General features: G+C 37.0%; 1 protein-coding gene across 9 annotated transcripts in view; it reads left to right on the forward strand.

The window, feature by feature from the left end:
• Window positions 1-14,163, forward strand: part of OSBPL3 (oxysterol binding protein like 3) — a 90,470-nt gene extending 76,307 nt beyond the window's left edge. For all 9 annotated transcript variants that reach the window (XM_027450954.3, XM_027450953.3, XM_027450959.3 and 6 more), the window contains 6 exons: window positions 2,988-3,066; window positions 4,337-4,481; window positions 5,784-5,928; window positions 6,570-6,696; window positions 7,265-7,387; window positions 8,565-14,163. In XM_027450954.3, coding sequence (XP_027306755.3) covers window positions 2,988-3,066; window positions 4,337-4,481; window positions 5,784-5,928; window positions 6,570-6,696; window positions 7,265-7,387; window positions 8,565-8,661 — 716 coding nt within the window. In that variant the 3' untranslated portion in view covers window positions 8,662-14,163. The remainder of the gene's footprint in view (window positions 1-2,987; window positions 3,067-4,336; window positions 4,482-5,783; window positions 5,929-6,569; window positions 6,697-7,264; window positions 7,388-8,564) is intronic.
• Window positions 14,164-17,157: the final 2,994 nt, after the last annotated feature.

Raw genomic sequence — 17,157 nt, forward strand, 5'->3', positions numbered from 1 at the left:
TTTACTTTTACAGCCTTCATAGTAGTTTCATTGTGTGCCTAACATGAAATATTCTGAAATGGGGAAAAGGTTAATTTCCCTTTTTATATCATATCAGAATGGCTTTAAGAAATCCTAGCCTTACTGCCATGCTTCTTATTTGTGTTTTCTGCCATTACAAAAATCTACAAGTATTTTATAACATTATTGATCATTCCTTTCATGTACAAGTAACTGCATTTATTCAAAATCTGCTGAAATATTTTTCTCTCTTTTTTTTTTTTTTATGTGTGGAAGGTTTGTTTACTAGAGAAGAGTTGTACCTCAAGCTATTTATAAAAACAAGCTAGAGTAGAGCTTGAAAAACTACAAGTTAAATCCCGAGCCCTGACAGATCTTGTAATCCTGTTCTGAAAATAATTTCCAGGAACGCACATAACAGCAAGGACAAACATATTCTCTGTGTCTTTCTCTGTTAGTATTATTACAGAATGGAAGATTTCATGCTGTTTCACTACTAACATTCAGTCTTTCAAAAAATATTGTGTTGGAGCTTTGTTTGCTCTGTAAGTCTAGTGAAGATGCCAACCAGTTACAATACCTGTATTGTTAGGTATTTTTGGAGTGTACAAAGAACATAACTGTGCCTTTTAACTCAGTTCAAATCCTTTGCCCAGAGTTTTGTCAATTCACTATGTAGCCATATTCTGACACTTACTTCTGTTATGATTGACTCTGCTGACTTGATTATAGTTATTATGGATACAGCTGTATTGAACAGAAACTGGGACTCTGTCATTAGTCTGGGTTTCATTATTCAACATAATTCCGTGCTTTATAAACACATACAGGACAAGAATCCTTCTTAGCTGAAAAGCAGAGGTGACCAACATTTATTCATTTCCTGAATACTCTGTATACAAGACTAGAAAACATCCTGTCTTAATAGAAAATGAAGAGATTGATTTATGTAACAGATTTTGGAAAATTGCTGTTGCTTGGCTATCGTAACATGCATGTACAGAACAAAGTTTTTCTGTAAAGATAAGAGCTGAGAATCTGGTCAGTAAGAGAGAGTCTGAGGTTTGGTCCTGATGACCCCAGAAGACTCAATCAGGCTACAGCAGGGTTTGGGCTCCTTTGGTTTGTTTGATTTCTTTTGTTTTCAAGCATGGCTAGCTGAGCTTAAGGGAGATCTAGACAATGATTTCCAATGCAAAGGCAGTTTGTAAATCCTGTGGCTTCTTATTAGAGGGCTGTATTAATTTGTGTGGAAAGATTAAGTTAATCATAAAGGTAGCTTGTCAATGAGGTAAGATCTTTCTGTGCAAATATCTTTCCACTTAGCATACTATCCCCACTGCTGGAAAGCAGACAGCCCTCAGCTGCATTGCCAGAGCAGTGCTGTCATCCCACCAGACACTGACATTAGTTCCTCTTTCAACATCAAGAAATCTCTGGATCATTTCTGTCGAGCCGTTAAGACTGGGTTCTGACAGTGGTGGTTATTTCAGAAACTGTTTTTCCTTACTTAAGAAACTAAAGCGACTTTTGCAGAACCTATTTGAAAGGACAAGAACAATGGAAATTCAGAATAGAAACTTCCAGCTATTACAGTATCTGTGCCTCAATTAGTCTGAGCACAGCTTTGAAAGAACACTTGGCTTATTTTAGCTCTCCTAAAATTTTTGCATGATGAAGTTACACACTGGATCCTAAGATGTTTGCAATGTAATGATCTCTGTGTGACTTTCTGAGGCCATAGAACACAGTCTGACAATACATTTTAACTGTTGAACTCTGCAGGGTCTGTCTTTGCTCTTTTTCTTTCATCCCAGTGCAGAAGAAAGAAACCTAGTGAAGAATTCAGTTCAGCTATGAAGTCAAGGTAGTTTTGGACCTCTTACTGTGCAGTGTAGGAATCATGACAGAACTCCTGTCACTAGAGATACTGATCCAACGTAAACCTTCAAAACAAACAAACAAAAAAGAAGGTCCTTTTCTCAAGTGGTAAGAAAAGGAATGTTTTTTCCATTAGAAATTCTTCCTCATGTCCCATACCAGTTTTTGCAGTGGTAGGCAGTTTGATGTGGCTCGATCTTGTAATACATGCACATATACTTGGGAACAGGTAATCTCCTAACTCCAGTTTGAGTATCTATCTCACAAGAGGTTCCCCCCAGCAATTGCACGGGAAGCAGTAGTCAGGAAGTTAGTACTTAGTGTACTATCATCTTTTTGAGAGTAGAGATGAATTATTCCCTCATTTTGAAATTGCTTCACAAATAGAATTGGGGATCCTAGCGTCTAATACAGCAAGGATACTATCCACTCAGCTCTGAAGTTGTCAAAGTTACTGCCTGATTATCTAGCCTAATTTAACTCCATACCCTTTCAGCCATGCTTCCCTGCCCATGTTTATTTCACTTCAACATCAAATAAGTTGCTAATTTAACAACTGCCTCAAGAAAGTTTTATAAATTCTCATTGAGATTTCTCATCTTCTTTTTGGAGGAAATGACTTGAGAATTGGACAGTTCTTTCTCTGATTCAGACCAGATTTTAAAAGGCCAGTTAAACTTCCAGGGGAAGTTGGACTAAATCCTTCTCCAATTTTCTGCCCTTTGTAGCATTCTCTTGCTTCTTCACTATGGATGTTGCTAGTTGTTACATTCTTGTATTAGAAATTCTGGCTTGGGTTTTTGAAATGTCTGCAGTAGAAACTGAATTACAGATGAACATACACTGTTGATAGCTTATTCAAATTCCCCTCTTTTGAAAGGTTCTTAAGAGATGACTTTTAGAACTCTGGTGCTTTTCTATTTAAAAAACCACTAATGTGAAAAAACTTGCAGCTCTTAGAAGTTCCATAGCATTACTTTGAACACTTTATTATGTTGCATTTCATTATTTTGAGTTTCCTAAAAATAAAGTAGAATCCAGATATAGGTTGATTCACCCATGCCTCTGACTAAACCTCTTTTTTTTTTTTCTTCCTCCTGTTTCAGATGTAAGATGGAAAAACAAATTCTGGGGAAAGTCCATGGAAATTGTTCCAGTTGGTACAACACATGTAACTCTTCCAGCGTAAGTGCTTCAGTCTCATATTGCTGTTTGCACACAGATACACACATGCTTACATGCACTGGAGCTACATTTATCCAGATGAGGACAAACTATACTGTGTATATGAGACCTCTGGAAGAACTGGTGATTATGATTTAGTTTAAAAAGAAAGAGAAGGAAACAAACAAACAAACAAAAAAAGACCAGAATCTCTAACTATTTCAAAAGTTATCAAACCAAATAAAATGAAATAAAAGTGGACACTTTTGTGTGTTTTTAAAAAGGCAAAGTTGGTATTTTCATACTCTGGTTGAATTTCAAGCTTAGTTGCATAGAAGAGTTGCATGGTAAAGGAAGCTATGAATTCAGGGGTTGTTGCTATATTTGTGCCTGTGTTTGTAGAGACCCTAACACCATGGAGTCTAGGTCTATAGCTGAAGCTGATAGCTGTCCTCACTGCTTAAGTAATTATTATAAGTGATAAATAGCACCAGTAGCATATCTAATATTTATTTTCCAAGGCAGTTGGAGTAACTATAGTTAAGTGTTGAGTATAGTCTGATTTTTTAAAAAAGAAAAATCTGCAGTGTTCCTATGCAGGCTTCTCAAAGAGCCCATTAAAGATCAACAGTTAAAATTCTGGCCTATATCCAGCATGGTTGCAGAAATGGAGGTCTAAAAGTTGAATAGTGTTCCAGTTATATCTGTTTTCCAAAGACAGTCTATAAATTTAATTATTCTTCCTTATTTAAAAAAAAATAGAAAAATAGCCCAATATAGTATTCAAAAGGTAGCGTATTGTGTTCTCTTATTCATAGTGGCTAGATTAAGCTGTGGAGTGAGAGGTCTTTATGATATGAGTGAAGGTTCAGAAGCAAGGTAACTACCATAGTAGTACCCATGGTGGGCTGATGAACTGGAAAATTTTCTGATTCACATGTTGTCTCCATGTGCTGGTTTGTATCCCTGTGAGAAAGATATCTTATGTAGATTTGCATACAAATGGCAGAACTGAGAGAAAAATGAAAGTTTATAGCAGAAGTGAATAGGGTATTCTGGGAGATGGGATTGTTTTCATGGGGTTTGTGAAAGAAGGAAGAATATATGGGGACAAGAAGACCAAGGCATTATTAAAAACTAAAGATTTCTATTCACCTTTTCTTCTAATTTCACCATTTCTAAATTCACTTTTTTTTTTTTTTCCTAATTGAGTTCTCTGCATTTTTTTTCAAAAGTTTGTAAGCTAGTTTAAACATGGTGTGAGACTTCTCCTGTATGTATTTTCTTACAGTTTTAAAGACCACTTTGCATGGAACAAGGTGACATCTTGCATCCATAACATCTTAAGTGGACAAAGATGGATTGAACACTACGGAGAGATCATCATCAAAAATCTTAACGATGACACTTGTTACTGCAAACTGACTTTTGTAAAGGTGACTCAGGAACTGCAGCAATTTTGGCAGTGCCCTTTCTAGCATCCACAGGGGGTGGATGCTGTCTGCTGAAACCCAGTACAACTGCTTACACGCTGATTTCCTATAGTTCTGTAATTACCTGTGATTCTCTGAGAAGTGTGAACTCTAAATGGACTGCAGCTCAATAGGTAGAGCAAGGCAAGAGAAAAAAAAATAATTCTCAGGTGATTATAGCTGAAAAAAAGTATGACGATGGGAAAGGAAGAAATATCATCAAAAACCTAGTCTATGTTTGACAAGAGAGGTAGGCACAAGGTGTTTACTGCACAGATCCTGCTAAGCCATTGTCCTGCGCTGTGGTTGCATTCATCCAGCAGCTGTAGAACCAGAGTTTACGCAGGGTATTTCAAACAATGTACTTCTATAGCCTTGTGCAGATAGGTGGAAGAGCTTAAGTGAGGTCTTGTGCTGTTTTTCAAAACTTTTGCTTCAGTACAAGGCCAAAGTATATAACTTCCTAAAGAAATGCCCTTATAACTGAAATTAAAATTAGGTTTTAGCAGTAGATGCCTTCTTCCTAGAAAGAGAAAATCAATTTAAAACCTAAAATAATGCTAAAATTTCTAACCTTAGAAATTTTGCACAGCATAATAGTAGTCTTACCTTAACCTGAGTTTTCTGATTCTAATTGCGGGAGCAAGGCTGTGCTTTTCATAGCTCCTGTCTGCATGGCTTGTCTCTAAGCACTTCAGCATACCAATGCGCACCAGAAGGAAAGTGAGTATCATCATTTTCCTTTTCCTACTTCTGAATACTATGTGCTTTCTAAGAAGCATTAAAGTGAGGCATTTAGGTACGTAATTGAAAGCACTGTAATGTATTTGCAGAGCTGCAACAGATGTTTGGAGTTCACATTTTAGATTGAGAGACTGCAAGTTTTATACCTTTGATATTATAAATTGGCAAAAGTGGAGATCACTGTGAGTAACAGTGTTTTCTTTTTATGTTCTACAAATCTGGGGAGGACGTCAATAGCTATGTCAGAAATCAGTGTTACCTGTCATTGGTCAAAATTCAGTCATCTCTGCTTCACCTCGTGCTGCCCTTAAAAAAATAGACAGAATAGATACAAATCTCAATAGTAGTATTTTAATTAGCTAATTCATAATACTAACAGCAGTTCTTTGTGCGTGATATTGTAATGCACACATCAATGAATAATTTCCATTTCAGAAAAATACTCTACAGCATGGCAATATCACGCCAATATTGCGCTTGACCTCTCACGCACCTTTTTCCTCCTGTTCCTTTTGATTCTAGGCAAAGTATTGGAATCCAAATGTACACGAGATTGAAGGCAGTGTCATGGATAAAACTGGGAAAGTTGTGCATCGGCTCTTTGGGAAGTGGCATGAAAGTTTATACTGTGGGACGACTTCATCTTCGAACTGTATTTGGAGAGCAAGTTAGTGACCAGAATGGTTAACATACAGAACTTAAAGTCTGCTTGAGAATTGCTGTTTATTTTCACTTATTAGGCCCCCACTTCTTTTTGTTTCTGTATGGAATATTAGAATTTTGTCAAGCGTTTAAAATTTAGACCTGAAGAATAATAAATCATTTAACTTAAGTAATATTCAGATCTTAATCCCATGGCTTCCTGCCTTTTCCTCATTCTCCCTCATTTTCGTATCTGGCTATAAAGGAGGTATTCAGGACTCTATAAAGAAGAGGAACAAACAAACAAAACAACAACAACCCCCACCCCCCACGTTTTTGTGTACAGAATTGTGATTCATGTATTAAACATTGGAGGATAGCCTACATAGCTCAGCTCTGTAACAAGAGCCATGAAGTTCTCCCAAATCTCATGGGTTTTTGTCTACTGTTGTTTGAAAAAGGGCTATGATTGTAGTATGTGTTTCATCACAGTTGTGCCCTGATTCAACTTATGAGATGCCTCTTATTCCTCCAAAACTGAGACCAGCTTCAGAGATACAAATAAGAAAGAAAAAAGACTGAGGGGAGTTTGATATTGTCCTTCTACAGATAGACACTTTTAATTGGAATTCTCAATGTACTTTTTTATGTACTTTTTTTCTGTAGATCCTATGCCTAAAGACTATGAGCAGTGGTATGGATTTACTCAGTTTGCATTGGAGTTAAATGAACTGGACCTGCAAACTAGGTCATTACTTCCATCCACTGATACACGTTTTAGGCCAGACCAAAGGTAAGAAGTTTCCCTCATATGTATCTTCCTCAAGTAGTTTTAATCTTCTGCAAACTCATTTTACCCCTGAGCTCAGGTGTCTACTTTATATAGGTACCTGCAGTGTGCTTCCATTTTTACATCACTTCTGCATCTGAAACAGACATTTTAATCAGTTAACAAGAGACGGCCTAGTCATTATGGACCAGTGTTTTCTGGAAATGGTTTTGGATGCTTCAGTTTCTAGATAATTGCTTTTTCAACAGTGGTTTTAAAACTTCTGTTGTTAGGCATACTGTGTTTGAATAGCCAGAAGCTGAGGCACTTGAATTTGCTTTTTGCAGTGGAATTTCTACCATTGCTATCTTCCAATGAAAAGGTTCTAATATAAAGATTACTTTGAACTTAATGTGAGAATTACTTTTCCTTTAGTGCTTTTTGCTAAGGTAGTTGTCTGCAGATGTAGTTTTTTACCTTTCAAACACTGTGAACCACCTGCTGTAAGGATTAGATTCTGGAGCTCTAGAGGACTTGACAAAGATGGGGACAGAAGCACCAACTATGTCTTTTATCATTGCTGCTCCTACAGGTTTCTAGAAGAAGGGAATATTGAAGGAGCTGAAATGCAAAAACAGAGAATTGAGCAACTACAGAGAGAACGACGGAAGGTGCTGGAAGAAAACAATTTAGAGCATCAGCCTAGATTTTTCAGGTACTATACAATAATTAGCATATAACATCATTTCAATAAATGTTTATTATAAATCTAGTTCTAAATTACCATAAATCATTCTCCAGTTTTCCCAGGTTTCTTCTAAATTCTTTCTTTGTTGTTGGTGGTGGTTTTTTTGTTTTGGTTTGATTTTGCTTTTTTTCTTGATGGTGAATGGTATTTGGTCCAAGTTTGAATTTGCCTGAGGAGTAAACGTAGCACCTTTGATTCTTTCAAGCAAGGTGACATAGGTCATTTTAGCTTAATTATCTCTGCTGAACTCCTGCTGAATTCAGTGGGATTGCCTTGTGCAGCAGTGTGCAGAGGTGAAACCTTTCATATTGAGGGATGTTTTTGAGAAAGTTTCCCCCATTTAATGGCAAGATAATTGTGATTTAGAGAGCACTGTGTTTCTTCCTGTTATAAATCAATTAACAGGTGACTTCAGCTACCGAAAGACAAAAATGAATGCTAGTGAGGATGTGGCCTTTTGGCCTCCAGCTTCTCTGTTGAGGATGCAGTGAAAAAGTTAGACCCAAGGTGAATGTTTTATGGGCTTGTGTATCATAGTTATGATATATAATTAGTTATAATAATATAATTAGGATCTGGGATCCTGATTGTTTTCTGGATAGATACAGTACTTAGGAGGAGTAAGAATTGGAGGAACACAGGTTTAAAATAGATGCAAAGAGGAAATGGCTTAGGCCAGTGCCTGTCTGAGGAACTGGTGAGCTAACTACAGAAAAGCAAACTTTACTTCCAGCAGGCTAAATAGACAGGAGAAAAGCAGTGTCTAATACTATGTTGTATCTTCACAATGAGGATTGTAAATAAGGATGAGGATTTGAATCCTTATAATGAGGATTTGAAAAATTGAGAGTTGTGCTGTAGGTTTAAATGACAGAATAAAAAAATTAATTACTGTATAGCAAAAGTGTTGCCAAATGTTAGGTTAGATATGAAACACGCATTTTGCTTTTCAATGTAGATTTCTCCCTCCAACAAATCACAAGCTCTGATTTATGTTGAATGCTGTACTGAGTTTCATTGCACCTGGTTTGTGGGCTGGATTGGGTATCTGTGCAACCCTCTACTTTATACCACACAACGAATCTAGAAAATACAAGCCTTACATAAAAAAAAAAAAAATAATCAACTGTTTAATCTTTGTTAGGAAATCCAAAGATGACTCCTGGGTGAGCAATGGAACCTACATGGACCTTAGAAAAGAACCTGGTTTTTCCAAACTGGACAATCCTGTCCTCTGGTGAAAGAGGAGCCAAGTGAAGATGTTCTGTGCTGTTTTCTTGGATCTTATTTCAAAGAAGTATATATAAATATATGTGTATATATATATATATATCTCTACACACACACATATAATATATGTGTGTGGGGGTTGTATGTGTGCAAGTGTGCATATCTCCAGAATTGTGCTTACTTTAGGATATGATAATTCATTTGTTTTCTCTACTCTATTGCAATGATTGTTTGAATGTATAAATACCCTAACTTCTTTTTATAAAATATTTAATAAATAGCACTGAATGTTAACAACTAGAGGGAAAAGAGGAGCTTTTACACTACTTTTCCAAGGTGTGTTGGTAATGTCAGTTCTGCGTTAACTTATGCCTTATTGAGTTGCTTTGGAGACAGTAGCATTGGCTTCTCCTAGCTGTGCTGAGAAATGAGCGTAAGCCTTAGTAACTCAAACTCTAAGTAGGCTTCCACAGTTCAATGAGTAGTTCAGCTGTCTCTGGGCTGGTCTAAATTCCTAAAAATGCATTATCAGTTGGTGCTGAAATCTGAGCACGATCCCTTGCTGCCTGTGGAAAAGATTCAAATAAGCTTTGGTTTCTATTAGCTTTCTTACTAGCGTTATGGAAGCAGTAGTTCTGAGCTTACTTCAGTGGATTGATGGCTGTATAAGTGTACCTGGCTAAATGCAGTGCTAGAAATTCAGGAATCGCCAACATTTTCCACTGGGAATCTTCAGATTTATAGCCCCCAACAGGGCAAGAGGAGGAGATCTTTTGTATATAATGGTTGAGCACTGACTAGATGAAGCAGCTCTCTCTTTTTCCAGTAAGTAATGTGTATACAGAGCACAAAATCCTGTGCTTCCATAGCTTCATTTGTTTTTATTAACCTAAAAATTGCAACAGAAAGTCTTTTTAAAAAGTAAGCAAACTGATTGTTTTAATCTAGTATTTTTTTCTTAGTATTTTGATATTTTCTACCTCTTCAAAATAAACAACATATTTAAGATCTTATATTTAAAAAATGACCATCTGCCTTATGGAGAAATGTATGGAATTGTTGATCTTCCTCTGTTTGTTTGTTATGTTCAGATAAATATTAAGTGTCTTGCACTAAATCAATTGCTTCTCTTTCCTGTAATTTTATACATTTGGGTAGATTTGCAAGAGTATGAAACCATAGGTCAAAATATACCAGGAAACAAATGTAGCAGAATTAGCACTTTTGAATGAAGATTATAGTGATGGGCAATTTTATTTATTTTTTTTTCCATGAAATCGCAGTGCTCGTGAACTAACTGCACTCCTGCCTATCTGCAGCTCAAGCCCGACTCATTCTTCAAGTCTGTTCTGTGTGTCTGTGACTCTCTTGCAAGAAAACACTTTTCAAGTTTAGATCTATATCCACCACAACCCTCATTTTTTTCTTACATGCCACTTCTACAATAGAAAATACACCCTATCTATGATAAATGTTGTTGGCATGTTTACCTGGCTTATGACTGGAACAAATGGACAATACATGCATAAAGGTTGCTCTTAGAAGGACTGGTACCTTAGAAAAGCTTACTTTCTTTCCTTTCCTTTTTTTTTTTTTTTTTTTTTTTTTTTTTTTTTACTTTTTTTACATCTTACAGCATTGTTCTAAAGAAAACCCATTAAAGCAGATCCATGTAATATATGTAATGAAGGAAGTACTACAAAAACTTCCATTTTAAACCAAATCCATGGTATCAGTTTGGATGTATATTTAAATTTTGTTTCCTGTTACCTTGATGCTTCATTGTCTTACAATCAAATGCTTCTTCGCCATTATTCACTTGGCCCAGGAACTCTGGTTCACTATCGTTTCTGTAATTTATTACCAAAAATGTTAGCATAACTCTCTGTTTAATGTGTCTTTTAAAGATTCAGCTAGCACTCCAGCAGCTTACAGCAAGGCAAGGTTCAAGTCAGTATGAAAATAAAACCCATGCTTTGATTCTGAAGGAAATCTTAACCTCTGGGGACTGTTTGGCTTTTCAAGGAAAATGAGACTCTCTTCATGGCTTGAGCCTTTCTGTTTTACTCTTGTATTATTAAAACTTGGCACAGAAATGAGTGGATATTTGTAATTATCCTTGTTGCTGGTAATTACCATTTGTATGAAAAATTACACACATTTAACAACAAAGGAGGTAGGAGAAAGGGGAAAAAAAAAAAGCTTTTAAGAAAGGGAGTAAAATTTATGGAGGATACATTAAATTTGCTCATTGTCATATTTGGCAGCTATTGTGATTATTGTCTGATCTGATTGCTGGGTTTGAATTTTCTACATATGGAGTGGATTTTCCCCTACTATGTCATATGAGCTAATAGTTGATAGCTTTCAAAATTTAAGGAATAGAGGCAACAAGAGAGATAAAGAACCGTAATGCATTAAAATCTGTGGGTGTTAAACAAAAACTCATTTAATTTGGGGTGTTTGAGTCATGACTTTTGAGAAGTCAGACTGGTGCTGTTGTCTTGTATCTTCCAATCCAAAATGTCTAAAAGACATTTACTTAATGACAGGGAGAATTGGGCTGGGAAGTGCCTTATAGAAAATTGTTTCCTTTGACAAAATTCCCGTAGCAGGAAGGCAAAACTCAGAATTTTACTATCTTCCTCTGTAAAATAATGCCCACAAAGAGCCTGGTGCATTTTTTAGATAAACAAAGGGAAATTGTTTCAGAAGAACTCCTTTTGTAAATCTGTGATACGCATCTGAAAACCTGGTGTAACCAGTTGCAAATGATCCTCTGACCCCACATTTCCAACTACAATATAGTTGTCCCTGCTTACCTTTGTGCGAAGCAGTTGGTGTAGTTGTTAAGCTTCTGACAACTGTATATTAAGAAGTGGAAGAAAAATGTCTCTGTTACTTGTGTATTTCTATAAATATATATATATATAATATATATTCATCATTCACAAACCTTAATACAATCTATAGTTATTCTTGGTAAAATAATGACATTTTAGTAATTGTTTTCCAAAAACTTCAGCTGTGTTAGAGTGCCTAACTTACATTAGCTTTCTGCAATATACTAAGACATATGTTGTTTTTAGTGACTGACATTTAGAGCCTTTCTACCCTGAGTACTAGAAAGAAAATAGCAAGCAACTTACTGCATCCTTTCATGCGCAGCAGTGACTCCCAAACTGTTCAGCTCAGTGGATCAGTCCTAGAATTTCCTGTTGACCATTGCCTGCTGTTTTAGCACTCTTACTTGATGACTTTGTAAACATTACTTAATGTGATTTGGGGAGGCAGTTTGAGCACCACTCATCGAGCTCTCCCTTCCCTCCTGTACCCCTTCACAAAGTGAAAAGCTTACTATAAATTTACGTCAAGGGGATGGAGCAGCTCACGCCTTTGGGTGTTAAACCACTACTTAGTTTTCAAATCAGCAAAGAGAGAGGAAAAAAAAAAAATTAAAAAAAGCCCGAGGAAATAGTAATCATAGAAATAGAAACCCACAGCTGTATTCTCAAATTTTCAGATTTGACACTGAGGTTCTGATTTTGGTGCAGAGATTTGGTGTTATGAAACAACAGGGTAACTTGTTTAGGACGCTACTCTTGGAAGGATGAAATGCTGTTTAGACTGAGTGGAACTAGACTGCACCACTACTCATTGCATCCCTTTTCTAATATTTGCTCTCAGATTTATGCTTTATGTGTTAGTTTGCCAACATCTGTCAACCTTTTTGGATAGTTTTTGAAATACAGATCCTGTCAAGTACTTAGGTTCTTCATACAGAGCCTAGAAAATCAGCTGGTCCTTATTTGAAAGACCTGAAGCTGGGTTGCTGGCTTCTGTTAAAACCTGGCCCCTGGAGGAGGTGGCAAGTCAGTATGAAAACAAACTTGGTCTTGGTGGTTGCAAACTCGGTCACCTTATTTTTTGGCACTTTACTGATTAAACTGTCCCTGAAGAGTGTCAGGCTGTTGAAGCCAGACCACTGGACAGAGAGGAACACAAATTCACGGGGCCAGAACATCCAGCCAGGGACAGCTTTGAGGTTGGACAAAGGTTCAAAGCTGGTCTTAAATAAATGAAGACCCGGCCCCCCAGTTTCACTCAACTGTTTACAGTGCTGTTAGGCTTTCTGTGTGGCCCCCTCGTATCTTAAAGTCCTTATTCAGTGTCCCATTTTCTCTTTATTAAAAAATAAATAAATCCCAAAGAATAGTAAAACATCCCACCCTAACAGGATTTCAAATGACAAAACATGCCTAAAAGCTGCAGTTACAAATTTCTTCCACAAACATCATGGTCTATTTCTGTACATTTTCCTTGACTTTGTCACAGTTGTACTCTGGAGCCAGACCACAGCCCGGTAAGGGTGCTGCAGAAATATCCAGCTACAGCTGCTCAGCATATTCCTCATTAACATTCTCGCATCTGCTTTGTATAAATCTGTTCTATTGTGTCTCTAGATGATCAGCTTTGCAGAGCAGGACATTTTCAGTGTATCTTATTTTGTTCAATACAGCTTTTTTTGTACATTACTCATACAACGGGGAGGGGGATGGAGGCAAGCTGAAGAGTACAAAACCTGGCCTACCATGCAGATAAAATAGCGAAGGATGAAACCCCAATTTCTCCACATAACTGAATGCATCTTGCAAGAGTTGGATGGTCCTATTCAAAAGAATGAAGCTAAAAAGAAAGGTTCTTTTGGTACTGTTTTCATTCATGGATTTTGCCTACTATAAATAAATTTCCCAGTGTTTACTAACTCATCCTTTCTATTTTCTAGCTACTGGTGGGTGCAACTTACTCCAGCAGCTGTGAGTTGTTAAGAAATTGCAAATGTTATCTGGCTTATCTATTGAAGTTTAGTAACTGTAACTTATCACCAAATATATTATTGAACTGCTCAGTTCTTAGGTACTGTTCTTGCTGCAGCTTTTGAAAGCAATAAGAAAAAATTTCCACATAAATAGTCGCTGTATGTTAAAAAAATAAATAGGTGGTGTGTTTTTTTAATGGAAATTGTTGATATGGTGTTACTGTTGTACAAAACAAAACTGTATTAAAGCTTACGGGAATGTTTTGGAGATTGATCCACATGAGATGATGAGCTCCTTGAGCTCCGTATCTTCGAGGCGTCTATGAGAATATTTGGTACACCTGAGAATCAGGCAGTCTTGTATTTATGTTGAGTGTTTTACTAGTTTCGGTGTTGGAAAACACGCCACGTGTATGAGGTATTACATATGCAAAGCTGCTAAATGTTGAAATTGTTGTTTGTTTTGATAGGGCATTAGTGATTTCAGGATGAAGAAGGGTATCGTGTTAGAATTATCACTGACTTTCAGATTTTTGAGAAAAACTGCTGTAGTCAGGATCACTCCTGTTTTCTGCATTCCTTACTGCAAAAATTTGTAATACTGTTGGAGCACCTTGACGTGCAATTTGATTTACTTCTTTGTCTCTGTAACCAATTTAGTTGGATGTTAATAAATCAGACTTGCAAAAGGTCATAGAGCACCCTCACTTTTTCCCAGGGGTTGTAAGCATCTTTCTTCAAAGGTTGTTATTGACAGCTGAAACAAGTTTAGCTGCTGTAGTGATCTGTGAGCTTTATACCTGCTATAATGGCAAGTATGAAAGCTTCCATCTGCTAGAAATCTTATTTATCTCTCCCACAATCTGTCTTAGAGTTAACTTTTGCAATTTTCCAGTTGGTCACCACTTACCTGCACACACTGTACGGCACTGCCACTTGGCTACTATGCCAGACACTGGAGCAGGGAAAGGGGTAAGCTGACGGAATTCATTGACACTTCTAAGTTGGTTCTTAAAAGCAATTTTTAGGAGACAGATGTGCAGCACAAATGCTATGCTTTAGCATGGAAGTGGAAACCACAAACCACATGTTCTCCATAAAACAACTTTTAAAAGCAAGGAAACATAGTATTTGCTGGATAAAATAAATAGCTGGAAGAAAACTATCACTGTGGTGTTTTCTCCCTCACAGAATGGTGGTTTAGTACAACTCTGTCAATCAACTGTGCCTCCCAGTCCCACCATATGTGTGTAAGATACAATACAGATGGATTAGGGTCATGAAAAATGTGGGAGTACAGTGAGTGTAATTCCTGACCATCCTGTAATGCCAGACTGCAGTTCTGCAGCACCTCGCAGACTCAATGTGTAAAAAAGGTTTGGTAGGAGGAAGCACGGAGGTTCCAGGAAGAGCTGGGAAAATTGGATAAATGAATCTGGTACCCCACAAAACATCTTCAGTTGTTGTATGTGGCAGGATGAGGAGGCCACAGGATAAGGAGAAAGGCCACGAGAAATGCAGCTTTTACATGTACAGTGGGCAAGAATCTTCTGTTCTGTGAAATCCAGCTGTTTTGATAGCATATTGGGCTTTTAACTTTAAAACTTATCATGATGTCATTGGGAATCACTTCATTACTGATTAATTTCAGAGATTTAATCTGCTCTAAGTGGTACCTGAAGCAGCTAACATTTAGTTCACTGGAAAAAAAAAAAAGCAATTTACACAAGTAGTGAGTATTTTTTTCATAACTGTAAAAGGGAGAGAAAGATGGCAAGGGATCCTTGTTATTGGTGCCCTGGTCATGAACACCGAGGGCAATAGGAACTTTTCTCACAGAGAAATGGATATGGGGTGAATTTATCATGATTTACCCTGGAGCTAATATTATGCCAAGTTCCCACCTTGCAGTTAGTGCTAAGATAAAATATGCTCTCTACTCTATAGAAGTACAAGGTGAATGTGGCTCGTGCAGACCTTGCATCCAATTTGTGTTTAATCTCAGTTGTCTGTTCATTTACAGTAATCTCTATTTTAAAGTCAGTGCTTACTGCAAAATGATTCAAACCACCATAGCGTGAGGAAAAACATTGACAGCTGAGCAAAGCTTGCTCTGCTTAGTAACTGTCACATCTTGGCTTCTTCCTTTTTTCAGTGCCTCTGTTACATTTCTTTCATCTTGCAAGCAATGCTCTCCATGCTCAGATTGTTGATTTTTAACTTAGATACCCCTTCTAGTGCAGCAGATGCATAACAAGTTGTAGGGTTAGTCTAGGTGGGGTTTTTTTGTTTGTTTTTTTGTTTTTGTTTTTGTTTTTTTAAGGGGCTAAAAGCTGTCCAGATATGAGTTTCTTCTCTCTACTTACAAATTTGTATATTTGCTTGCTTTATACCAAGGGATATATTTCAACTTGCTATGTGTAAGCCCTCATTTGAAGTAAATCAACATTGCTCTACTGAGCTGAGTATAACTGAGGCTAAAGTTAACTTAGAATTTGACTCAGTGGATTCATTGATGTAAGTTTTTATAGGCTCTTGGAACAATAATAAATTCCTGGAAGACGAGATGTTGTGTTTGAATGCATCAGCTGAGGTTCCTGTCTCTAATTTCATAGACTTAGGGAATTACTTGGCTTTCTCTGTTAGGGCACTATTTCTCTTTTAGGATTTTGTTTGAGCTATGTTTCAATTGCTATTTTAGCAAGACCAGATGTTAGATTGAAAATATAATTTTCTGCATAGTTAACATTGTTTTCCTTTATAAAGTATTTATTTAATAAAAACTTGACTTCCTAAATTACAGATTTCTTTTTTTTTTTCTTTTCTTTACACATGTAAAAGAAAAGATGCCTTGATGAAGGCTGCAGTAAAACTACTTTGAATTATTGCAGTACAGGCCTTGAGAAATCTTTTCCTTCTGAGGTTTTATGAGGGTATGTCTGCAATGCCTTGATTGCTGCCTAGAGCAAGGAAGATTATGTAGATTTATCAATAGATGAGAACCTGTCTAAAAGCTGAGAGAGATTTACTGTTTTGTTTACTCTAATGTTTGCTATCATCTCAGCCACTGTCAAACTGAAGATGGAGTGAAGTCAAGAGATCATCCTACTTGTATCACTGTTTGCTACTTGCACTTCAGTCTGTGAAACAAATCTTGTGAAAACAACTAGAGCCGTACAATAGCTAAACAGGTTAGGGGGATGGGAAAACCAATTTTCATAGGAAGTTCAAAAATAGTGCACCAAACTCTGAAGTCCTGTTGTAGGAGAAATATCTACTGAGAACTTTGCCTGAAAAAGAGCACTGACAGTAGGTTAGTTAGGATAAGCTTGACTTTTTTGGAGTTCTCTAGGTACTAAAAGTTGGTGAGCCTAGCCCATCCTTAACCTGTTCCCTTTCCTTGTTTTGGGGAGAATAATACTTCAGCCAAAGTTGGTGGAGGGTAGAGAACTCAGTGATACTACATTCTTACCTTTTGTGGATACCAGAAACTGGAAAAGATATTCAGATGTGCTGCATCACAAAAAAAAGCTACAGTAGGAGCTCCACTGTATTTTATCTAGCCACAGAGCTTCCTAAACTGATGCTCGTGTGAATGTTTTCTTCTCTAATGCTGGCTCCAATGCAGATAACAACAGGAATTGTTTTGTTTGAAATGATGGGGGGAAGGAATGAGAGGGAAGAGCAC

Source organism: Anas platyrhynchos, chromosome 2 (assembly GCF_047663525.1).
Source record: "Anas platyrhynchos isolate ZD024472 breed Pekin duck chromosome 2, IASCAAS_PekinDuck_T2T, whole genome shotgun sequence".
Taxonomy (NCBI): domain Eukaryota; kingdom Metazoa; phylum Chordata; class Aves; order Anseriformes; family Anatidae; genus Anas; species Anas platyrhynchos.